Below are 27471 nucleotides of genomic sequence, written 5' to 3' on the forward strand. Positions count from 1 at the left end.
ATTTGAACGACAGACATCAACGCCAAGGCGCTTAGGCAATCAGTGCGCGCCTAGGCTGTCGGTTCTTATCGTCAGACGACGATCAACGCCTGACCTCAGTGAAATGTAAATCGTCTCGTTTTAAGCACGATGAAATTAGATTTCGTTCGTAGCTCATTCATTCGTAGCGAGTAGGAGCAAACTTGGAGAGCACTTAAGCCTCATTAAAGTCCGCTCGTTCTCGGAAATTTCTGACAGACCAGTTCAAGACTTTATTACATGTACTTTCATTCTAAAGTAAATAATAGATTTCTATTTCCTTTATATTGGTGGAATGTTTTACCCGGTTATCATCAGAGAGATGAAACACGTTCTGTACATTGGACAATTTATATGCGTGATCCAAAGATTGGACTTACATCAGTATAAAACAATTGCTATAAATGATTAATTTGAAATTCAAGCTCATTTGTTTGTAAATAATATTTAATCTATTTCCAGTTTTGTTATAATAAATAATCATCGATTAATGATTCGGTCTAGCTCTATATCGTGCGAGAATTAATAGTGAATTGCATAAACTGTAATTGGAAGTTACATAGAGGAGACATCAGCAAGAAATTACGTTTGCATGCATTAACCTAAACATTGCCTGCTCAGGATTAAATAATGCTTGTATGCTAGCACACGTGTTAAAAGCATTCTTCATTTAAAGACTAGAAGCCATTGTGTTTTTGCAATAGTGGAAAGTAAAGACGTATGCATGAAGGAAAGGTATACGTAAGATGAAAGCATGGACTGACGGTGGGGTAATGCTGTTTCGATGCTGCGAGCTCGGTGGCGCGACTTCCGGTACCCCTAACGAGGACTCCTCAGAGTCCGCTGGACTGGTGGCGACCGTAGCCAGCTTGCCCCCCGCCCCGTCCAGCAACTTCCGGTGGCCTCCGCCAATACCCCTGCAAGGATTCACAAAGCCATCCAGACTGGAAGCATAGCTACCGCATAACACTACATACCCCCGATTCCATTTATTTGCATACAGACACAATCAGCTTTTAACTAGAATAATTATTTAATTATTTGGATTAAGAACAGTGATATTGCTGCTAATCCTGATTACGAGTTACATTGCACTTGTTTAATGCTTAACATATTGCATGTTGCAATGCGTTATATTTATTCGTTGAAATGCAGTTTTAACTCTTTGTTATTTATCTTTGTAACAAATTGAGAAAATTATAAGACTTTTAGAGAGATCAAAACTCAAACATTTATTTTATTACCTCCCTAAATAATAATAATTTTTCTTTGCAATCTTTCTCTGTAATTTTAATATTTTTTAATATTTTAGATATTTATGTCGCAGTTAGATTTAATTATGATAGTAGTTGAGGAATTATTTAGATATGAGTCTAAATATAATCTTGAAACATAATAATGAACATGCTAATAATATTAAAGACCATTATGATAAACTGTCGTAAGAAACTATATGAGAAAAAAAATGTGAGAACAGATTGTATATCTCATGACAATAACAATTTTTAACGAGACACACATCCCCTTACTGCGATATTAGATAACTTTCCTTACTTGGAACTGCCACGTAATACGTAGCATATTTATTTAATTAGCTCACATCAAAGGCATAGAGATGATAAATGGCCGAGCATAATTATCATGGTTAATGAAACATGAGTTATTGCACTCGTATGATAAAAGTAAGATATGAAAGATAATTAAGCAATAGCGCATTGTTAAATTTAAATTCGTTCAAAAATTCATCAATTTTCATTGAATGAAATGCATGCCGATACAATTTGATACACATTTCTTACATTCTTATATTACAAGTATGATCGATCGTGTATCGATGTATCGTTAATTTTTTGCGGTAGATTTAAGCGAATCGATCACGCACAGATGAGCTTCAAACACGCGGACTTCTCTATTGGGTTATCGTTATTTATTTCGTCTCAAGCATCGCTCTATTCTCTTAATAAAATTAAATAAAAAAGTGCATAAAAATAAAAGATAATTTCAAAAAATATATAAATGCATAAAATAAATTAAGTAGTTGATATAAAGATTGGTGAATGTAACTTGACTGGAATATGCTTTTAACTTTCTCAGTGTAGAAAACACGATGTGTTGTACAAGGAAGAGAAACGCTGGGGGAATTGCTCCTTCGAACATCTGCTGGTTTGTCAGGACGGAATCACCAATTACTCTGGCATGCCGGACATATAGGCGTTATTAACGATTTGTAAGTGAGATGACCTCACCTTCGAATAAAGACCATTTAACGCAAGGGTAAAATGCAACGCACCGTCTGCTAATCAAACGCATTATCGTGAATATTCACAGAAATATCTCTTTTCTAGATATTTTCTCCCAACATTCCCGCGTTCTTGCGAAGAGGGTATTAATCATTCAAGATAAAGCCAGATATCAGGATATATGTAGAATTGTTTCGAAGTTTTTAAAACGGGAAACACGACCAGACAAAGAAACCCGGGAAACCAGAGGGAAGAGAGGGGAAAAAGAACACTCTCGAGATCTCCGAAAAGAATCGCGAAACTGAAAACTCGCTGATGAATGAAACCTACCTGAGGGTTTGAGCTGTCGTCGTGGGACGTAGCGGGGCTCTTTGATTGTCAGGCCTATGGAGAGGATCGGGAGAGGACACGGCTCTAGCCTGATCGATCAGCCGTAACACCGGGCTTGTCTTGCCCTTCTCGATGCAGTCGCAGGTCTTCGACATACCGCGCCAACCCGCGGCACTAATTCTCGGCTTCGCGATCGGGAAGACGTTACCCTGCTGCCCGTTACTCTCCTTGGCGATCGAGCTCATCATTGCGTTACGTTCGTTATGCGCCTCAAAGCTGTTCCTCTCATAATTCTTGCGCGAGTGTCGCGGCACGTCTGGCACCCTGAAAATACCGGGCGCCACCCGGGTGTCTGCGTTTGCGTCATCGCGACAATTGCGCGAGTCGCTGTCATTCAAGAAACCGTTCCCGATTCCGCAAAGTGGCTGCTGCTGCTTTCCGACTGAATAAATGTTCTTCGCGACGGACGCGATAACATCGACTCTCATCGGGTTTTCCACATCTGTCGGACCACTACGCGAGGAGAGAGGACTCGATGCCGACCAGAATCGAGCTCTGGAGGCCAGGGACGACGGGAATGACAGAGGTTCGATACTGTCGTCGGGTCGACAGGCGATCGGTTGTGTGGACAGGTTTTGGGAGGAGTTGGGAATTCGTGGTGCCCATACCGGCCAGGAGGGTGACCTATAAAGATCACAACACAAATGTACAAGCATGCAAAAATCATAAACTATAAACTCATGTACATAAAAATAAAGAAAGAAAGACATACGTAAAGTAAAAAAAAGATAGAGAGTCCAGAGTCTCGTAGTTATGGTCGAGAAATTGAGAATGAAGGGATCGCTTGAGGCTGGAGCAAAAACAGAAGATTTTCTCGCGTTATTGATTCGCTCTCTTGTTAGTCATCTGTCATTCTGTTTACATCGCCATATATTATTCTATTCATGTTATTAATTTAAAAATAAAGCAGTTAGTTATTCGAAAGTTTGCATGAGCTTGCTCAACAAGCAAGTTTTATCGATTACATAGCGTATAGAAGGTTGATATCGTTAAAGGTCGAAGATAGAATATCTTTCTCGAGTCAAGATACAGGCAAGAGTAATATTTAAAGCAAGATATCGTGTAGATAACTATAGCTCAGGTGTCTTGTTAATAAAGCTAAATGTCTTGCATTTTAAAAAAGAAATCGTTAGTTTGTTGTAGTAAAGTAAAATTATGGATGAAATATATTTTTTTTATCGTTCACGCATTATTAATCGTTTCCAGTCGTTGCAATGAACAGTCATATTCTGCTGTGCAATCTTTTAGACCTTCACGGTTTTCAACTCATACTCGTTGCTGTTATTTATTATAGAACAATAAAATCAGGCAATTTACAAGTAGATTAGAAAGAAAGTGCGCTAAACCGAGTATCGATAATCTTCCCAGAATATCGCACAATTAACAATTAAAAAAAATTCAGCTTTCTATTTCGATTAATTAATTGGATGTAGAAAATAATGCAACATGAAAGATTTAAGTCGGCTTTGTCAATAAGAGTTAAAAGAACTCTGGACGTCCTCGTTGATTACGCTCGATTTAAAAATATTTTTCAAGATATAAACCTTCCTGGGTATCGCTTTCATACATCAGATAATACCAAGATTTCGAAAGTACAAAGTAAACGCGTAAGGATCGTCGAGATGCGTGATAAGTCTTACCTAATGTGACCGCTATCGCCGCTACTACTCTGTCTGCTGTGCTGGCTGTGCGAATTTAAAGAACCGTAGCCGGAGCCTTTGCTAAGTTGACTGGTATTACTGCTGTTGCGCGAGTGCCCGGATTCCGTGTGCGCCTCTACTAGAGCCTCCACCGGGACCGCCGACGGTACGATCTCGCTGAGAGTCATCGGGTCGTATGTTTCCGTTCCGCTGAGAAGTTCTAATCACATACAATTCATTAAAATAACTTTTCTTTGCCTCCTCTCAGAATTTATATTCCTGATAATTTCAGGACTGTATCATTCTCGGCGCTTCGTACATAGCTATGTATACATGCGCTTCTTTTTTTATTAATCAAAGCGCAAAATCTTGTTTATGAATCACGAATACTTTACATATCAGACATGACATAGAAAATGAGCGAATTACCGGAAGTGAAGAGTGCGGGCCTCTTCTTGGGAAGACTGCCGAAACCACTGCTGGCGCTTGCTATACTTCCCGCTAGCGAACCGGTAGACACATAATCCTCCCGATTCGTGCATCTCTCAGATGCCGTTACCTCATCACCGGTAACGCCAGGTACACCTTGCACCCCGGGCACCGCCAGCTGCGTCTGCTTCAACGACGGGGAAGGGCTGGGGCAAATAATCGATTAATCCGTTAATCAAAAGGATTTCCACGAGACGTTCTTCCGATCAAACGCAGACACAATTGTCGTACGGCGGAAATGTAATTAAAGCGGTTCAATATAAGACTTTCATCACGTAGTAAAAAAGAAATGAAAAAAATCAGAAATAGAAGATACGCCAGAAAGAATTTCTTTTCATTAAGGCGCTACTTAAATGTTGGATTGGCAATTTAATTTGTAATCGTTGAATGTAATCGTTTATTTAAAAAAATATACGTATTCTGTAACGTAACAAATCCAAAAATCGAAAATATCTATACTATCACGTAAGCGTTCAAAAATTTAAGATAAACCGCAGCTTCATATATAGACAGGTAAGAATGTCTTACACTTTAAATAGAATATCTCCGGAGAGCATGTTCATTTTTATGGCCACACGCAGCATGGAATTATCCTGACGGTGTCGCGCATCATAGCCCTCCAAGAGGCACCTTCTTCGGCAGAGGCCAGCTCCCGCGAATTCGGCCAGATTTAGATCGGTGAAGCCCAGTTTCTGGAAGGACCTGCCTCCTTTCAACTCCTGTCGCGCAAAAAAAAAGTTTATGAGAACACGTGGCATTTAAAATTAACTATTTATCGAATTACGTTTGCGTTCAATAATGTATTTTCAAGAACGTGATCAAAATTAGTAATAAAAAAGTTTCACTGTTTAAATATTCCGAAACCGGACACTTCCAATGAGCGAGATTCACATTCATTTGCATTTATTCGAATTAATTAAGTAAAAAAATTATTCAAACATTCTTTGAATAAAGTTAGCAAATATTTACGACAAAGAATATAACTTTTATATATCTTTCATCATTACATTATTTTACTAATTTTAGATAAAATAACAAAAATGAGTAAGATAAAGACATTTATTTTATAGTCGATTCTTGCTTTGCGATATTTCGCAAGCATGGGAGTGTGAATGGAAGAGTAAAACGTTCGTGAAAACAAGAGTTGAGAAAAATCTCTCCGTCTTCCTTTCGTTCCGTTCCCAGCCCCGACGATGGCGACGATGTTCGCGCCTCAAACGGAAAGTAAAGTTTGCTCTCACCTTTCTCACAGATATCCTTAAAATGCACGGATCGAGCACGCCCGTGGACGCGTTGGCGCTCATCTTGCATAAAAATTCGAACTTTGCGTTCCATCTCACCGTGTGTTCCTGCACCTCCTCCCTGCAAAAATGGAAAGAAGTGGTTTTGAAATGGGAGATTAATGTCTTCCCGCGTGTTGCTTTCATTGTTACCGAAAAGTCTACTAATTGCTCCCTCTTTCTTTCTCTTTCTCTTCCTTTCTCTAACAAGTACTTTCATTTATGTAGAGTAAAGGTCGATGCAGACACAGCCGTGCCGTATCCGTACCGTGCACGAAACAGAAACATCAGACAAGGATACCTATTGTCTCCGTCCTTTTCTAATGTTGTCTCCATCCTTTTCTAATGTTGTCTCTATCCTTGTCTAATGTTAACGATACGGATACGGTACGGGTACGGCACGGCTGTGTTTGAATCGACCCTAATACACACTCTACTAATTTACATGGATATTCAAATTTCTTCAAGTTTTACGCGATCTCAAAAATTGCACGTGAATTATAACAATAATTTTCAATAATCGTTTTCCAATACAATTGTCACAATCCTGGCCACACAATCATCTACCTCTTAATTTTCGGCATCTCGATAGGTCTTAAAATGAATTTTTATTATCTTGAAATCGTTGTTTTAAATTGACTTGTAAAAATATATAATTCCTTCTTATTCTCCCTGACAATGAGTTCAATTGGGTGAACTATTTTAATTATCATTAAAAATTCCTGGTAAGTAATTTAATATTTTACCAATAAAGCGTCACTGGAGAAAAATAAATTTCGCATTCGCGGAAGAAGAACCACGGGTGCGAGAAAATACGTTCTATAGGACAGCTCGTATATACTCAAGTAAAATGCATTCCGGGACATTCCGTGTACTTAAGAAAAATGCAAAGTAACGTTCGAAAACTCCAAGAGTTGAAGATTCTTCTAAAACGTCCGTGCTTCGCCGGGGATTGATGCGATAGATGAAAAAAAAAGTTATCGTTAAAAATATGTAAATCATCTGACGACTCTCGCGTTATCATTTTTAATAACGCTTTGCATTTCCCAAGAGTTCAAGCAATTTTCTGTGTGGTAAAGTATTTTGCGCCTGGTGTGCATCCACCCAGTAGTACGAAGAGCGAGAGAGAGAGAGAGAGAGAGATAGAGATAGAAAACTTCCCGGGAAGACACGTCGTTCTCGTCTAATATGCAAATGAAGGCAAATTGGCGCGTATGCATAATGCCGCGCGGAATCAGCGTTTCAGCTCCGCTGGGAACGCGAGGACACCAATGAATCATGACCCGAAATGACGCGGGCGTCTCCCGCGTCGAGGCCCTTGACCGACATGCGTATCTTGTTAATGAAACGCGTGCTGATTAGCCAACGAGTCTCACTTCCGGTAAGAGCACTTCCGGCACGCTCCCGCACGCATCGGCGAACATATCGGGATTCGCCGAAGGGACGGCGCGCGGCGCGGCGCACGGATCGATTTAGCGATTTCAACGACCAACTGCATGTCCCATCAGACTGTCCGACGCTGTCAGAATTTCGTCAACTAATTTCATCCGCGGCTATAACGAGACTCGTAGTACGTCATGCGGCAAGCAACGTTATTATTATCGATTTTACTTGGCTTTGCAAATAAAATCATATAATTGATGTTAGTACATATTGATGTAACTGACGTGACGCTCGCGGCTAATTACGCACTCGATGACGTAAAAACTCGTATTGCACACCGCTGATACGCGAATAATTTCCATTTATTGTGATATACTCAATGTTTATATATTATTACCGATTCAAACCTGAGCGGCAAATAGCATTCTATTATTTCTGACCTTGCGCAATATGTTTTTTTTATGAGCCTGTCACCCCGAACATACAGACAATTGCGATAAACCGTTATCGAAAAATAAAATCGTGCCATAATAACCACAATTCGGTTTTAACATTTTTTTTTTTTTTATTAAGCGGTATTCATAATTAATGTAGAGAATCTAAGCCAATTTTTAGTACTTTTTGAATTAAAAAAAAAACTAAATTTGAGAAAGTTATAGCTTGCTAAAGTTTCTTTGATGACGGCAACTTCAAAAGATTTCGCATATAAGGTATGACGTCACAGCACATTTTCGTGTACTATATTTTCTTCAATTTTGAAGATATTGCAAAAATTCAAAAAGTTTACAAAGAAAGTATGCCATGATCTATCAGACCGCTTAATAAAAAAAATGTATGTTAAAACCGAATTATAGACACATAAAAAAAATTAATGGCGTTATTACGGTCCAAGTCGGATCCGGGTCTCCTCAAATTTTTCAACAACCAATTTTTCTGCGGTTGAGTTGTCAGCCCCACGCACAACCTCCAACCTGAAGGATAGACGCATAACTATTATACTTTTACAATTACGGTAGTTATATCATCATGTACAGCATCAGAGTTCTAAAAACTTTTGCGAAACTTAATCGTGAAACTAATTAGAACACAGTTACAAATTTTAACTTTTTTGCTAAAAAAGAAGAGTGATTTCTTATAGGTTTTGGTGCGATAAAGATGGAAAAAAAAAACGCATTTTAACATCATTTTTTTTAAAGAACCTGTCGACATAGAACATTTTTGCTTGCGAATTCGGATTCACATAGCATCAAAGACTATATGAGAAATTGCTCTTCTTTTCCAGACCGCGAATTTTTGTACCTCTGAGTAATGAGTTTCACTCAATGCGACACGTACCCTTGCTATATATTTTATTCTCCCTCTTCCTTTTTCTTCTTCGATATACCTTCTCTCTCTACTCGTCTCATGGATATCTTAAATAAGCGAGCGTAAAAAGCGATCAAAGCGGAGGTCGATATTGACTCATGGTGTACCGAATAATGCGTGATGACATGGGTTTAAAATAAACTCTGTGCACAACGCCCACCACTCTACAGCGCCCACGTAACCCCGAAGAACCGACTTATCGTAAATATCATCGCCAACCCCTCTTATCGTGCCAGGGAGCCGGAATATCGATAGCGGTAGGCGATAATGAGAAGGAAAGAAAGGAAACGGAATACCGCTCGGAGCGACGAAAATGTACGAATAATCGCAGGATGGGTAATGCAGCACGCACAACACCATTCCGAGAAGAAAACACTTTCTTTTTTTTCTCTCTTTTTCTAAAACAGTCGCTATAACAGAAAGCTAAAAATATCTTCGTGACTGACGTCAAACGATCGTTTTACAGGCGCGCGCGCGAGCGCGTGTGTGACAGTACACTTTATTTTACAATATCGCGATTTTCAGATCGGGAAAGATTTTAAACAGAGGTAGTACCGATTGCACATGACACGTCTTTGCGTTTTTTTCAGTTTTTTTCCCCTTGAAATTTCAATAGAAATTTATTATCAAAATGTGCTTTATGGTAAATTGAGAAAAATGGAATGTACCTTACGGTAAGAGTAAAATGTTCAAGAAAAAACAGACAAATGTTTTAAGGATAAAACAGTAATGGGTATACAGCACTTCGCACGATAAATGATAACGCGGATAGGATGCCTATACGGGGCCCACAACATTAAGCGGTTTAGCACGTTGGCCCTTGTAACACTACCTAAAGAGTATGCGACATTAATTTTAAATGTCGGCCGATGGTTTTTATCGGAACGAAAGGTCCATTAAAACGCAGATCTACTTCGTGATAAATGAATTTCGTGAAACGTGAAATATGAGCGGGGAAGATACTACCCGTCTACGTTCTGATAGAAATCGCGACTTAAAAAATAGCGGGGGAGGTGACAGAAAAGGGCAAATCTTCATTTTTCACAACGTTAGTCAAGCAACTCGACCTGAAAGCACTCGTGTAATGAGACAAAAAAATAATAGGCAACGCGACACATCAAACGCAATGACGTATTTTGATAAGCTGATTTTGATAAGTTAAGAAGTTTATACACGTTCGTATAAGAAACGCATTTGCTTGCACGCGATCGTGGTCGGTCTTGAACGTGGTCGGTTGCAATGCGAATGCTTATGCCTTATACAATATAAATTATATTAAATATGTGTAAAAGTATATATTACAAAGTGTTTGATTTTATGTATAATTTTACAAGAAAGAAGAAATATTTTATTTTCTCAAATTATCGTTCTTCCAATGGCAAAGTTATTTCTTTTAGTTATACAATGTTCGCTTAGACACCTGGAAAATGTAACTTATATCTAATCAAGTAGATAAACCTTATCTATATATAAAATCTATATATAAGGCTAATTATTATACATGGTATGAAGCTGCGTATCTTGACAAAAAGGGTAAATTTTTGAAAAAATGTATTAAATGTAATAAAATATATAAATGCAATTCTTTATAAATTACGAAAAATTAAAATCGAAAAGAAAATAAGGAAAAAATTTAATAATTGTCTTTTACGTGTGCTTTTACGTCGATGTCCCTGCAAATTTCAAAATATTTAGAATTTGTGAAATTTTTACTGGCAAATTTTTCTAATAGCATTGAATTTCATTCCTTTGACGTGACAAATTAAAATAAATACATCACGTTTCTCTATATGTTTGAAAAGAGAATAAATAAAAATAAATGTAAAATAGTTTATATATTTTAGATGCACAAAATATAAATGTTATTAATATTCATATTTCTTTCAACTCAACCTCATCAAAACACGCGATGGCTTTGTAAACTCTGTACACAAAATACTCCAGATTAACTTATACATTTTTTAGAAAATTTCCCGTGTTATTCTCTTTTTTTCCTTTAATTTTTTAATCATTCTCTCTCAATTTTCTCTGTTTAATTTCTGACAATCAAACTAATACAAATAAAATCTCTGTTAAAATATTGATGCATGGCAACTCTCTGAAATGTGAAATAACCGTCCCTACTCATGTTTCTGAAGGCACATAAAATGAAGAATTACTATAGCTCGATATTGTGAAATAATTATTGTTCATCTTGCCGTTTAGCATTTCTCATTAAAAGGAAAGCGGGGAACAATACGTCGTGTGGAAAGTTATAACGATCCTGAAAAAAATAAACGATGCCACGCGCAGGAAAACGACTAGATAGCCGAGCCTGAATTAGGACAGTGGGTTAAGAGAACCGGTCGCGCGGTATCAAACGTCATTACGGGATAATAGCGATATCGTTGCTCCATTGATAAGAGACGTGAGATCGCGACGATGCGATAGGGAACGCATGCTATGACGAAATCACCATTTTTTTGCCACGCTCGATGATAAAATCTCGTGCACGTGGAAGCGGAAATCGGTTTTGCAATACTTTTCCGAGAGTCTGCAAATTCGACAAAAATTTATTCCACGTAGCTTTCATCGCTCACGTAGAAAATCCCAACGAATTTATTTCGCCGGCAAGTCGACTTATCGATACGCGCTTCGCGTATAATCCAGTTTGCTCCGCGCTGATTTTTATCATAGTACAACACATGGCATTTTACAGTGTATGCCTTCTCCCCCCTAAAAAAAAACTACCGATCCGATCAAGAATCATCGTGTTGTATAGAGTCGCGTCTGATAAACATGTGCGGATGTCCCAAAACTTGTTAAATGTTACTCTTGTTTACGAAGTAGCGATTTATTAGTGGATTTATATGGTTTTATGACATCGTACATTACCGTACAATAAATCCTCGTTTCGATAAATCATCCTCTCTCTTTTCAAACGTGCCAAATAGTAGCTCTATTCATTCATTAACCGACATATGCTGTGCACGATGGTGCGATGCTGTTGCAACCTCCTATCTTCGTAGCCCAATGCGGTGACCGAGTCACAATCTGCATTTGAATGAAACTGTCGCACTCTCTTATGCAACGTCGTTCGCAGTGAGATGTGTCAAAGAGGGAAGGGACGACATCTCGAAGACGTCGCGATCTTCTTCGAGAAACTCACGAACGAACGTGACGAGCTATCGAAACGTTGGATTACAAAATAGGGAAATATTCAGCGGCTTGCGATATAACGGATTTCACTTCCCTCTCGCTCCCGTTGAGCCTCGCATAGGTGCATTGTCCTCATCGCGAATGAAAAGAGGATTCGTAGCCCCGCCAGGACTTCTCGGGGGGAGCATTGTACGTCTGCAAGATCCCCCTCTGTTCATAATTCCGTAATGTTTTTCATTTCTAGAGGCTTAACAGTGTCACTCGTCATGTCGGCCGACACAACGCCGTGACAACGACGACGATTCGCGGATTTATCAACTTCACTCGGATGAGCGGTTGGGTGTAAATGTAATAAATATATGAACGGAATGTTTGATTAAATTCCTGCACAGTACGCGTTCATAAAAAAATGTAATATAATAAGAATTGGAACATACTATAAAAATGGGATTAGGGATTACTAAAATTAATATATCGATAATTTACTCTTATATAATTTAGTTTTTGATTCTTTCGTTAATTATAACGCACAGCTCAGTCATTTTAGGAAAGAGTACGTTTTGTACGATTAAAATGTTATGCAAAATTATGCGGTAGCTGAAAATCTTTTTTTTTTATGTGAGTAAAACATGTTATTACTTAATTCAAAATTACAAAATAATTTTACGCAACGTATGTAGGTAGCCGAAAATAATATGAAGATTGTAATAGTACTTTCAGTAATTGCGTATATCGTTTATAATCAGACAAGCCTTTGAAAACCTCCGTTCCATATCAATTGGTTAAGGAATGTTTCGGAAGCACAAACGAGAACGAATAAGCGTCCGTAATGAATTGCGAAATGAACACTCGTTTTTGTCTCGAACATATAGACGAGCAGAAGATATGACGTAAATGCGCCCGACATTGTGGGCGAAAGTAAAGCTAGAACACCAGCGGGTTTCTCCATGTATAACTTCCCATTGAATTCCGGTATTCACGGGCGGGAATGCGGCGGAGGGATGGCGCAGCGTCCTGGCGCCGCAAATGGATCGCGCATTGCAGAGTCAGAAAATACTGCTTAATGAAACGAATTCTGAATGGCGACCAATAATTTCATCGCCGATTATTGCGAAGTGCGAGGAATCGAAGAGGAAACGCCCGCGGATGAAGAGCAGTCGCGCCGCTTTTATAGTATTCGCATTGTGAAACCTCCACGCGCCGGTTCGATGTCCGTAAAATAATTGTTTCAAAGACGCGCCTGATGCTTCTTCCCACCTGCCACGGATGTAAAATGCGAAAATTCATCTCCGTGGAGCTTATCGCCCGTATATATACTCGCGCGTTAAGGGTGACGTTAGCGAAAAATTGCAATTGGAAGCACCTGTTCGCGAGCGTGTCCTAGAAAAATATATCGCGAACTCATCGCAGTGTGCTTTCAACGGAGGTACGGGGATCCGCGTATAATATATTGAATAATGTCACGTTTTCTTTATTTTCGTACATCTCGTTAAGCAATGAGGGTGCGTTTATAAAAGGAAATTAAAAAATTCCTTATGAGAATAAAAAGTTTCAGATTTATGATCGAGTGAAATAAAACGTAATAAAATAGATAGAATAAGAATTTTGAAAGAAAAATGACATTTTCTCTCTCTCTCTCTCTCTCTTTCATTACAGGATATATATTTAATTACAAATGTTATTATCTCTTTATATTTCCTCATCATAAAACTTCCTTATCGCATAATAAAATAATAGCAAAAAAAAACATGTTGTTATGATCGATATCGATATGCGTTTTCTTTATCTGCTTTTACAGCGGTCATTTGTGTCTGATTATAGCTATCAGATCTAGCACCTATACTCATAGATTAAATGTAAGTAATCGGACTGCCATGTAAGATACCGCGACAACTAATTATTAATAATAAAACATAAAGCGCATCTCAGAGCGCTTACGAAATTGGCGATTTGATTAAGTTTCGCTGTGATCCCGAATTCCGTGAACATCTACTTTGATAGTCTCTTTTTTTCCCATGTGTTCAACGATCGAGTTTGAAACCGATATTCGCGGATATCCTCTGGAAGAGCGACGCGTCTGGGCTCGCGGCGCTCATTATCAATTATCTCGATAGAAAATTTCATTAGCTGGACATAACGCGGATGTTGCCGTTACCGACAGCTCGTGGAACGAGAGGGGGAGGGGGCGTGTAACGAGATGACGATAAGCACCAGTCAATACTTGAGCGGCAACCGGGCGCCAACGGCGCGCGGCGCGTCGAATTCGCTTTTGCGTTTGCCAAAGTTTCATCGGAGCGAACATCACGAGCCAATTATCGCAAAGAACCGCGGAACTACGCGTCCGAACACCGGTCTCAAACGCATGTCCTTACCACCTACGCAAATTTTTGGTACCGAAATGCGACATCGCGTCGCGGAATTTTTAGCGACCAGATTTCCCCTCAAATTGCGAATTCCTTTGTGACCACAACCTATTATTTCATTGTCGTCAAGTTGTTTCTGTTAGTACTCATATATAATATAGCGATCGCAAGTTTCTTGTTAAGGAACGTAAATTAAAAAAGTTTTACGATTAAGAACCAATTATACAATTAGACTGCAGATAATATTAAAAATTAAAAGATTTCGGTATGCTTCATAACTGAGAGCTAATTTTCTCGTGTAACGTGACTCTCGAGGCTGCGAATGATAATTCAATTTCTGCAGAGTTTCAGTTTACATTTTGCATACAGATGGTTCCTAACTTCCAAATAGCATTTTCAATATCACGTATTAATTAATATCTCTCATTAACCTTCTTATACTTGCGTTTTAAAATTATTATTCTACAAAGAAGAGTATATATAAATCGTAGAAATTCAAATGTAACGCGGCCTTTAGTAAATTAATTCAAAGCGCAATCTATCACGGAAGTATATTTACGTTCGCCGAGTTTCTAGAATCTTATTATCACCCTCGTTATGTTTACGCAGGGTGATATTATAGATTTTAGGGTACCGTCTCTCGTAGCAACAGGTACATAACAAAAACGCGCGTTTCTTTGCACGATAAAAGATTTATTGATTGATTGATATAAACGTCTATTCGTCGAAGTAATTGTGACACAGGAACTACAGGAAGCGTTGCTAATGAAGCGATTGCGTGTCGCGTTTGCGTTGCTACGATAGGTCGGAAGTCGTGACCTTAAGTTTTACATTCAGCAGAAATCCGGTGTACGTATTTGTACCTTCGTGACATAGTTAATCTACGAATAATAAAAAATTCTCAGGTTTTATCTCTAACTTTGAAAATATGAAAATTACATGATTATTCCAACACATCTATACGTTTGTACACACATACATCAGATATTATATTAACTTCATAAAATACACGAATAAATAAAAATAGATTTTGTTACTATTTCCGTGGTCAATCCGTTTTTACTTGCGAGAAAAAGTTAATATATAACAAAACTTGAGATAAATAATGACCAAATCTTTTAACAAAACCTTTTTACACTTGTACCGTGGCAAATTTCTTTTCACAAAGCAAGATCGATTTAATTAATTTTCGTAATAAGTCCGCCGTTGATTTAAGTAATTCAAGACCGCTGAGGAATCTTCGTGAGAAACCTGCATGACAAGCTGCGTATAATCGCTTCGCGAGACGAGGAGGTGGCTTTAAATTGCAAATTAATAACGCTTTACGCGAAAAGAGAAAGACAAGAATGATTATTTGCGCAGCAGCAATCATTAAAAGGCGGCTTTATCTCGTTGCGTGTGTACAGTTTAATTATCCTCCGGTTCCACGCGTCATTGGATTTCGTTCGGAGGCCAGAGGAGCAATCGGGAGCATCAAAATGAATTATCCGACCTGCGAGCCGATGCGGGAGAGCATTTAATTCAGCTTCTCTCCGTCGAGTAATTTGATCGTTGATTCTACCTAAGGCAACCGCGCGATACGCTTGGTATTATAGTCGGGTGTCAACAGGTCGGTCACCCTATTACGTTCGCTGATTTCTATTAGCCAGATATTGTTCGGCACGATTTAGTGCGTTCCTACACGATGTTATGGACTATGGACTACAGCCACTACAGCGCAGAATTTGTATCGAGACACGTTTGATGTAACGACGAAATTATCGTGATTAGTGTATCGTGCTGTGTGCAGCTTCCGGATTTTGCGGCCGATAAACGCGTATCTGCGCCGAGATATGTCTTTCAAGTTCTATCTATATACGCGCTTGAATAATCGATTTTGAATAATTTGTGGGCGTTTTTACTAAATCAAGAGGACAGAAACGTAAATTGCTTCACCAGAATCGATTATTCAGTTACGTAAATATTAAATATCGGGAGGAGGGTTGACACTGACGTGAACAACTTATATGTGATAAAATCGATCGTGTTGAAGGAAACCATATAAAAACAAAAATAATTGGCTATTTTTCTTTGCTTTGCACCCCAGGTTATCTTCCTTAGTAAAGTGATAACGTATGGTTTTGTCGAAATCTATTATCCGGCGAGATCAGAGCTATAAGTCCAGAAAGGATTGGAGAAAAAGGGAGCGCGGGACAAAATCAGCTATATCAAATGAAGGATCACCACTGCAGTGTGTGGTCTTGCCAGTTTAAGCGAGTCTCTCTCGTTTCGCTGCTCCAAATATGTCAGCGCTTGGCGTAATGCAGACTCGACTCCAAAAAGGCGAAAACGCTGTCGACTACATGCTGTGCGTATTTTAGAATTGGTAATATAGTGGCGCAAGGACTTTCCCCAACTGGTCTCAAATCCAAATATTACACGCCATGAAATTTCAAATGAGACTGCTCGCCAGAGATACGAAACTAACTTTAAGTTTTTGAATTCTCAGAGACTGCTCTGTGTATTATTCATTTTATCCATTAATAAGAATAGTAATTTCGTAGTTCTTGATCCTTCCGCGACTCCTTTCATGTAGGTATAAGATGTACTTTCGAAAGTTAATGTCGAAATAATATTGAAACAATTGTGTTTAAACTAGTTTCTGTTAAATTTTACTGTCATTGAAAGATATAATATTAATTATTGTTCAATTGAAAGCACTTGATCGAACAATAATTAATATTATATATATATCTTTCAATGACAGTAAAATTTAACAAAAACTAGTTTAAACACTAGTTTAAAGATAGTAATTACTATCTTAAAATATTAAAATATTTTAGATATTCATGTTTAATTTTCAAATGTAAAATAATATAAAATGAGTCTTCTCGTTAAGTATTCGTTAATACCCCGAAACCACAGCAATTGGATTAGCTTTTTCTCTCTTCAGAGTTTATGATCACAGGTAGAATTAAAACATAACTGCACAAATGAGAATTTCTTTCGAAAGTGTAGCTGAAATGCAGCCAAAATTCATGAAGTGTAATCCAAGTTGAGTTACGTGCGACACTTTTACAAAGTCGTGAACTCTCACAGAATTGTTAGAAACGCGCGGGACCGAGTTAATTCTCCAGATAACAAACTCGGAAGTTCGCTGTACTTAGTCCGCATTGCGAGATTAGGCGTTATCCATAAAGCTCTATTAAGCTTGCTATATGAGCCTCATTTCGATCTAACCTTTGCACGATCAAATTCGTACGCGAGCACGAAACACGCGACGAGTTGCATAATGCAGCTTAATACATTCGACGCTTGTATTGCAATCGGTAGTTTCGGATATATAAGCAAACAAGTCGATAACATAGTTATGACAAATACGTGCGCGCATATCCATATCCAATTATACATATTAATATCAACATTATAAGAGCTCCTCTCTCAACTTCTCATCGAAAATATATACGCATGAAAGAAACAGGGGATATAAAAAAAGAAAGGCACAATTAAAAGTGGAAGATTATTTCATCGAAAACATTTGTGGATGACGATTACCTCATCCTGAAATGCGTGCTGTAAGAAAAAAATTTATAACTCGTATTTGTGTATAGTATCATATTGTAATATCATTTGTGTTAATTAAAAATTCGGTACAAATAATTTAGTTACGATTGCATGATACACAAGTAATAAAAATACGCGTTTTCGCTTTTCTCCCGCCTATTATTTCCATTTGACGGTTGGCCTTTAAACAGCGCGACAAACATATAAACTCACACATGCTCACTGCTCAGTCATTCCGAAGGCCGACCGAAACCGTCGTTAATATTGTAGAAAGATAGTAACGAGTTACGTAACGTAAAAATTAGGCCGTCATCTTGATATATGAATATGTATGAAGAATTAAAGGTGTTTAAAGCCGACGCGCAATATCGATGTTATTTATGCTCGAGACAATTAATTAATTTTCAATTCAATTCATTTGGCATGAATAAAGTGTAAAACTTATCAGATTATAACGATTCTCTAAACACAAACTGTCGATCGACTGAAATATCAAATTTCGACATTTTTGAAGCGTTAATAACGGTTTCGATAAGAACTGCCAAAGAGATCAAAATTGTAAGAGATCAAAATTTTATCGTCAGACATTTTGTGATATATATAACTCCGAGAGCGATAAATAATAATATACAATACAATTAAAGATTTATGCTATTCCTCGAATAATATATACATAGTAATCGTTTTTAGCGCAAGAAATATAATATAAATATGACTTTCTCCGTGTCAATTGACCTGTAATTGCCATGTGCCAGAACGATAATCGTCATTACGTGTTACTGCAGGCACAATTGATTAATCGCACCAGTCGGAGATCACATCCATAAAATGTAACGCGAGTAGAGTATCAAGCCATATCGAGCACGTTCTCCTCATCCACCTCACTCTCACCCTCGGCACACCCGGTATGGGCCTGGAGAAATACGAATGTGACTGCAACAGATGCATTAGCCGTGGGCAAGGCTGTTTCAAGGCTGTCGGGATCGTGTGTCGTTTGCGGTTTTGCAATGCGGCTTGTGCATAAGCAGGAGATCGAGCCCTCAAGACGAGAACGATATTTATTGCGCGCGCATGATTTTCGTTAATTATTATTGTCTTGTTGACGTTGGAATATGCATGGTAAGTTACATTTTTGGCAGAAGTCATTCTAACTGTTCACGACGATAAATTACCAATTCGGGAAAAATAAAAGGTCATTACGAAAATGATATACTTAGCAGAAACTTTTAGAAAAATTTAATTTTCAGATAAAGAACTGAATAAAATTACAAGTATGGAATTATTTGAATGCGCTGTTCTCCATACGCTTGACCTTTCGGCGTTTATCGAGCTAAATTTGGACGGGAAACCTGACGGACTGCCCGCTGACTACTCGCATAAATAACGTAAGCTGGTATTTGCGCGATACGTTCCTTATAGGGCGATACAAAGTTATCGTCCACTTTTCCTAAGCTTTCTGTACGAGCGAGTCAAAGAGTTTTCTTACTGCTGCATTAATTGTATCGTGTGTCACTTCACGATTGACATTTTATTCAGACATATCTATTTATTCGCGAATGTATAAAGTTAGAAATGTAAACGGTAATAAAGTCTGAGCTAACTCGTACAGAACGCTCTAATCAGCCCGCAGACAAATCGATCGTCAGATTCTTCAACGTCAAGTTGACTAGCTATATTTGGTTTTACCTTGCATGTGAATCGCCGAGAATACCGTTTACGGAGAATTTATACGACATTGATGTACAACGTACGTTAAAGTACCAAAAATAACCCGTTTATGATGTTCACAATAATCGTAATGCTATAACACTTACGATGTCCCCGCCCATGTTTTACGAATGTGATCGCATCACATAATGACAGAAACGAAATAATAGTCGGCTGCGTTATATTTAGAAGTAACTATTCTTTTTGAGAACGAAAAACGGAAGTTTACAAATCACTATGTCGTACAAAGCAATTTTATTGACTCCGCGGTGATCTGATGCTAAACCGCTGCTTTTTCCGTCACACACATATCAATATTCGAGAAATCTCTCCTTAAATGTAGGAATCGCAGCGAACGACGGGAAGATGCGCATCGATCGTCACTACTGACTATTCTGTCGCGGAATCTGTTACGATGATCTCCGTTATGCCGGACGTCGAACGGTATCAGGAGGCGTTTAAAGATAAATAGCGGCTTGTTTTCACGGTAGTAAAACTATTAAGCGTAGTTACGCGTTGCCGAGGCGGAAACTACTGCAGCCGCGCGAGGTATTTCGAGCTCGTCGAAATTTGTTAGCTCTCTCTGGAATCTGCAGGCGACGCGAAGCGATGGTCGACTTTGACTTTCCTCGGAAATAATTAACAAATACTATAGCTAGCCGCGTAATTGAAGGAAAGCGAGCGAATAGACGAGCGATATTCGAATTCATGAATAAAATATTGTAGACCCCTCTTTCCGAAAGAAGTATGTCTTTCGATCGCATCGCATTATCCTCCATCTCGTCTCCGAGTCGCGATGTAACTTGATCGACGGGCAACGAACGTTCTAAAGAAAACCGTTCTGTAGAATAATGCATGTAACTGTAAACGAGCCACCGTAACGCATCGGGAATTCACCAGTTGAGTTTCTCACTTTTCTCTCCTCGGCTCGGCCAGACTGTGCATCGAATCTTAATCCGCTACTCCGCGGCGAGAAATTGTCGCTGCATTAATGAGATCTAATGCCGCGGTATGTGATATTGCATCAGACAAGCAAAGCCAATAAAACTGTTGTCCTGATTCATTCTGGTCTGAAGTGAAACGTCCGTTCGCAATGATCTCGCGTTCTCCTAACGCATATATGCAATTTTGATTTTATAATATTACATATAATTATTAATGTACTATTCAAATAAATGGCCGTCGATTGATCACCAGTTAAATGTCAAAATAATGAAAATAATAAATATATACACATAATTTTTTGTCTTTATTTTGAAATCCTATCTTTTGACACTCAATATCTATACTATAAATTTTTTCCAACATCAAGGACAGTCAGATATGTTTTGACAATTTAAATGATCGAACGTGCCTCGTATATTATATATACTAAAAATGCTACATTCTTTTCTTTTAATATCCTGAATATAAATATAATCTCTCTTTAATATAGTAGATCTTTATGAAGTGAATTTTCTTGTCGACAGAGTTTATAGCGGTCTATTTTAGAATTGTGTAAATTCTAATCGATTTCTTTCACCACAAAGGAACGACTTCTGTCGTATTTCGCGACATGCTCTTGCGACATGGCGGCAGCTATAATTGTTTGTACAGACGTCGCGAGCTTGCGAGCCTTGTTTGCGCTTGTCAGCTGCAAGGCTCGTTTGAGAAAAGAGGAAAAAAAAAACGGCGAGAGCAGTATGCGAAGGAGGAACGACGGTTCGCAATCGGTGATGTAAGCTAATAATAAGCGTGCAGGTTTATTCTCGGTGATGCACACCTCGCGCGCGGAGAAACTACGGCAGAAGATCACCGAGAGGCGCAAAGATTCGAGATTCATCGGGGGAGACACGGCGATTGGCCGTGAATTTTCGCAGCCTTGCATCGTTTGTGACTTGTCATCATTATGCCATTCCGCATAATCCGCTGCGTACACGCCCGAGAATGCGCACGTGCCCGTGTCAAGGCGAGCGCTGCTGGAACGATCGAGACTGATCGGGAAATTCGTTGCTGCGGCGATGATGCCAATCGTGGACGCAATCGACACGTTTAACGCGTACGTTATAACGATCGCGTAATGGCGTTAACACGTAATCGCGACTTCCCACCGAGTGAATCCGTGATTTGACTTTACCTACATATCGTGCACGAAGGATATTTCGGAATTATCTTATTAATGCATCGATCAGTTTGAAATCGATCGATTTCTCGTTAACACGTAAAATCTCCCGTTAGCTATCTCATTTGAGAATTCCTTTTTTTGTCATATATTCTTGAAACTTTACTGCCATCTTAAGAAACATGAGTAATCTGCCGAGATAATACTCACTCGAAATTAACTGATTCTGAGTAACACGATCGTGCTATCGATTCTTATCTATTTGCGAAACTTTTCAATTTCAAAGCACTTATCCGTCGGTATTAAAACCGATATATTGTTTGATGACATTCATAATCCAGCAAATTACATCGTTAATCCCGGGGCGCGTATCGTGTGTGTCTTCGAGGAATTCTTTGTGTGCGATAAACAACACGGCTCTCGCTCTAGAATTCCGTAGCTAAAATTCAAGAACGGAAATAAGCGAGCACAACCCTCTGTACGCAAATATCTGCTCGTAAAGCGGCGAGTATGTGCACACATGCGATATAAAATCGTATTTACTATCGACCCTTGTTTGAGCAGGTAAAAGTAGATTCTAATCGGGCTCTTACTATTTCATGACTCCATGAGCTATCTGTAAGATAGATCAATAGCAAAAAAACCAATAAAATGCAAAAATTTTCAATATGATTTTTATATTTCAAATATTTCGGGCATTTTCAAAACGCGCTTAATCTCCATTATAATGAAATGTAACAATTATGTCAATGGACAGGTGAAATTACGACAGCGCTGAGCGCCAAATTATTTACACTTCGCTCGTGTTATCGCGATAATGTAAGCAAATAATATTGCAGACACATGCGCGAGAATTCACGCCTTCTGCGGTGGCGAATATTCACTCGGTGAAGCAAAACTTCATTTGCGATCGAATTCCTGCACGCAATTTCGACGTAAACATCAAACTCGCAAGCATTGCTTCAGGGGGAAGCAAATTGCCGTTTTGAAGCGTAACGGGTGCGTTTAAATACACGGTTTTCTGCTAGACGCGAGAAAGAGAAAGGTCAACGGAGAAAGGCCTAACGATAAAAAGCTAACTGACAGCATTTCATTAAAAAGCAACGATGATTATGCAATAACGGGTCGAAAATGTCCGGCAAAGTTGTTGTCCGAATCGAACGTTCGCAAAGTGCGCAATATCCACAGCTGTTCGCCATCGCGTTAATCCGGTGCGACCAGTTTCCTTTATCTTATTTTGAGTCGGTTGATCACGATTAATCAGGTTGCACTCCGATTAAAAATTCATGCTCGAGGCGAAACTTACTCTGTACAAGAACAAGAATTCAGCCAACCCGGAGAAATGTTTCACCGTTCTTAACCGTAAAATCAACTCGATTTCCTAACGTCGTATTACAGATATAAACAATATGCTAATAATAATAATAATAATAATAACCTCATTATACTGTTATTAATATGCAATAATTCTGTAAAAATTAAATAGTATTTTCGAAAAACAGCTTTTTTATAACACATTTCAATCTAAATATATAATTTTCAATCTCTTCTTATAATCTTTTAAAAATGCTAGATTACTCTACGAGAACGCATGTAGGTATCTATAAAGCATTTTATTCTATTTACGATTCTGGATGTGAATTGAATGATAACGAAATTGAAATCGGGCCTGTCTCGTTCACTCTATTCAATTTCGTGCGGAAAGGTAAGCGAACAGCGAAAGGTAAAGCGCTCGAGAAAACATGATTGCACGAATTTTAATGTAAAAAGGGAAGCCTTAACGGAGAATACAGGACTTGAATGACTTGTCGATAATTAAAACAAAGTTTCGATCAATGTGCGCGATTATATCCCCATTACTTATTCCTTTGTCATCATTTGCGTCAAAAGAGCTAATCATTAATTTATTGCTATTAAAGTAAATTCAGTACCGCGTGGCACTTTATTTATCATCCAGTATATATATAATAAATATTTACTTTTACTTAAGATATTTGCTAATCACAAATTTTTAACAGGTTTAACAGGTAAAGCATTTAAAACTCTCGTCTTCAATCTTGCTTTATACTTAGTACTTTATGTAGGCTCTAAGATAATTTTTGCACTAAGTTGATAGAGATTTATAGAATTCTACACAGTTATTCTCATTAACAAGAAGCAACATTTCATTTTATACGTGTATAATATGTACATAATATAAATGAATAATATATAAAATTAGCCTTGCTAATCGGTAACATTGATTAAATTTAAAATTGTAATATAGGCTATCAATTACTTTCCTCATTATTCATGAAATAGTTACTTATTTAAGTACTAAGTATAAATAATTATTATACTGATAATGCAGCAGAGATTCTTATCGAGAAATTCTGTATTATCAAATAACGTCTGGAAGTTTTTTGCTTGCTTCAAGTTTCTTCGCGGCGTTGCATTGGAGTTTTCGTATTTCCTCAGCAAGGAACATATTCAGAGACCTTATAGCTACCGTTGTGCACTGCATGCGTATTACATGCACATGTATGCGCGCGTACATTTACTTGTCTGTCGAATAAATTCGCGTGACGTTCGCGACGGAAACTTCGTATCGATTTCTCGTGAAAATATACAAATGATATTATTTATGTACAGTATATTATTAATATATATGATTTAAAAGAATACTTTCGACAGTTCATAAATATCACATTTACTTTCATTATTAATATTGATATTATAAGTATTAAACAAAATTAGGCAAATATAATTTGTATAATTAATTTTTTATCCCTTTTTCCTCAATAGCCAAAGTTGTTTTATATTTCACGTAAAAGATAATAAATCACATACGCACACATAACGCGCGTGCGCACACAAACACATATGTTATGTAACTCATATATGATGCAAAATCCACAAAGTCGAGTTACTTAAAAAAGACTCTTTCTATTACACAATCATAATAAAATTTCAATAATAATGTGTAATTAGTCTAATTAAATAATATTATAATCAGAACAAAAACTTTAAAAATATTAATGCCAGAAAAATACTTTGGCGAAAAACTTAAAGACTTAAAATTACCATTAATTATATTTTTATCTTCTCTTGCAGATATGTTTTTCCAGATAATAACAAGAAATGCCTGCGTAATATAAATAACTTTATTTCTATGCTAATTATTCAAAAGTTATTCTTTGTATATTCTTAAACAAGACAAAGATATATAAAGAACCGCGAATAATAAAATATAAACGATTTGAATAAAAAAGATTAACCTTTGTGGACTGTTCGAGGACTTATGACCCTAATAATATATGTGAGCGATCATTGCGACGTGTTCAATCGAGCCACACGCGAAGGGAAATCGACCGTTACGAAGTCTATGGAAGGGTCATAAAAAAAAAGCAAACGCGTGTTCTCGGTACCACTTCCGGTAGCAGTGGTGGCGAATTAACACATGCGATCGCCGTGCTAAAATTAAATGCTAATTAACTTCCCAGCGTTCGTGAGCGAAGGCGCAAACCGCCGCTTCGAAGGAAATATCCCTTTATAAACTGTATATAGGTACCTATTTAAGTCATTTTTAATCATTCCTATAAGTCGCCACTGTTTCTACTCAATATATCATTAATTTAACTAAATAAATGGAATTAAAATAATAATGTTTTGTGTTAAAATAATATTTCACATATAGTAGTTAAAAATAATAAAATGTTATTTAACTCAAGGTATTGGCTTACATTTCCCCCTTTAATATTTAAGTGTGTACACGAGGCATATACGTATAAATTTTTATGACTATATGTTGGTGATTATGTTTAAAACATGTACATGTTTAAAAGTGGTAAACAATTTTATGCAAAAATCGTTGAAAACATATTTGATTTTATTTTATAAAATTAAAATTTAACTTTTTATATTTTAATCAATTTTCAATTAATAGATATTATTAATTATAATAATGTATTTGTTAGCATATTAATTAAAAATTATGCAAAATATAAGCTGTATATAATAAAACAATTTTATACCAAAAATATGTAATCAAATCTTTTTCGATTGTTTTCTAATTTAAACATTAAATTATACATATAAAAGATGCTAATTAATGCAAATAGCAATAAACATAAATATATCGAATAAGTAAACTTATCTCAAAGACTTTCTTAAAGATAGCCCACTTGTCTGAAAAAAAGTAAAATAATAATCTTTGCGTAGAATCTTGCATTTAATAATAGTCAAAGACAGTGACAAACATGACAGTACTAAGAACTCAGAATATCATAAGTAACCTTTGAACATAACAAAAAAAACACACTGTTCCGAAGAATCGTTTAGTTAGATCACAAGTAATAATCGATAAGATAAAGCGATAAGTTATCAAAAAAAGAGATGATATCTGTACTCTTTATTGCTAACAACAATCTTTCGTAATTAATTGTTCTGTTTTTACACGTGCAATTTTTTGTTTTATCACGAAACCATGCATGATGTAGACAATATTATAAGTGGTTTCTCGAGAATGGAATAATTCCGTTGCGAATCGGGGCAGGTAAATTACGTCGTAATTTACCTGCCCCTGCCCCGACTCACAACAGAATTATTCCATTCAATTCGCGATAATTCCCAAGCAACAATTAATAATCCTGACGAATAATTAACAGTCCTGCGACAGTCGCGTATGATTAACGTGAAAATCAAATGACAATTGATCATCGATCGTGTGAGACTTTGTTGCTGTATGCATTCTCACCGAACAATCGTGTCGGAGATTAAACTGATTCTCACACTACTTAATCCTCGAGTAACCACCTTTTACTATCTGTACAACATAATTAGTGTATCTCAAAGTAGCATGCAGACAAATTACATTTGTCGCAAGACATTAGATCGTTATACCTTTCTCTATATGTATATGCTCTTTTTAGATAGCTCGCATTTTATATAAATGCCAAACAAGATGTACAACAAAAACTAAATCGGTAATTGGGTTATAATCATCGATGTTCCATAATTTTTGTACTACGTGCTTCTTTAATCACTAGAATTTTTTCAAACACGGTATGCGAAATAGTGCCACACTTTCACTGCGACTGAAAAGCTTTCTAATTTAAAAAGAATAATTATTCGCAATTATATTGCGTATAATCGGGTTACCGCTGCTGCGTGAAACACTTCTTCTTCAGCATAGACGTTTACGTAATGTAATTATAGGCATGGATTATAAAGAATTTTTAATGGCAGTGTAACTTCAACTGCTGGAATCGATCTTGCTATTGCGAGAGAAAGTTATAGCGTTAATCACCGAATCACATATATTGCATTTTTATCAACACCATAGTGGCAAATATTTACAGGCATTTGCTCGACGCTAAAAACAATAAATGTCGAACGATAGATCAATTTTCTATTCTTCATCCACCGAAAAACGTAAATCATCGATTTCGTTTCGTCAATTTATGGCTTATCGTGTTATCGCGAATTGAATGAAGGCCCACAAATACCCGTTCTAACGTCTGTCGAACATTGAAATTGATGACAACGCGTATAAATTACGGCAAAGTAACAGTGGCGTCGTGCCGCGTGAAAGCAATACAAATCAGAAGCTGATTTTGGGATCAATGCCAAAACGTCTCTTGACATGTTCTAACCAAGGCTGAAAGACTAGTTTGATACTTTCGGTCCCGTGTGTGCAATCAAGAATCACTTTGACCTTCTACCTTCTAATCTAAAGAAATATTTCTACATCTTGTCCCCGATATTTACACGCAAATTTTTTAAAGAAAGAACCAAGTTTTGATCTGCATGCGATATACTTTATAATTTATTACG

At 37.4% G+C, this 27471-nt stretch overlaps 1 protein-coding gene across 3 annotated transcripts in view; it reads right to left on the bottom strand.

Moving 5' to 3' along the window:
* Positions 1-27471, bottom strand: part of LOC139810498 (early estrogen-induced gene 1 protein) — a 68085-nt gene that overhangs the window by 6017 nt on the left and 34597 nt on the right. The window contains exons 3-8 of one of the 3 annotated variants that reach the window (XM_071774098.1): positions 6019-6139; positions 5306-5496; positions 4718-4923; positions 4289-4508; positions 3361-3438; positions 2589-3272 (exon numbers count right to left, since the gene is read on the bottom strand). In XM_071774098.1, coding sequence (XP_071630199.1) covers positions 2589-3272; positions 3361-3438; positions 4289-4508; positions 4718-4923; positions 5306-5496; positions 6019-6139 — 1500 coding nt within the window. Of the gene's footprint in view, positions 1-782; positions 936-2588; positions 3273-3360; positions 3439-4288; positions 4509-4717; positions 4924-5305; positions 5497-6018; positions 6140-27471 lie in introns of all 3 variants that reach the window. The other 2 variants (XM_071774100.1, XM_071774099.1) reach the window with 2 other exon arrangements.

This window comes from Temnothorax longispinosus, chromosome 3, assembly GCF_030848805.1.
Source record: "Temnothorax longispinosus isolate EJ_2023e chromosome 3, Tlon_JGU_v1, whole genome shotgun sequence".
In the NCBI taxonomy this organism is placed as follows: domain Eukaryota; kingdom Metazoa; phylum Arthropoda; class Insecta; order Hymenoptera; family Formicidae; genus Temnothorax; species Temnothorax longispinosus.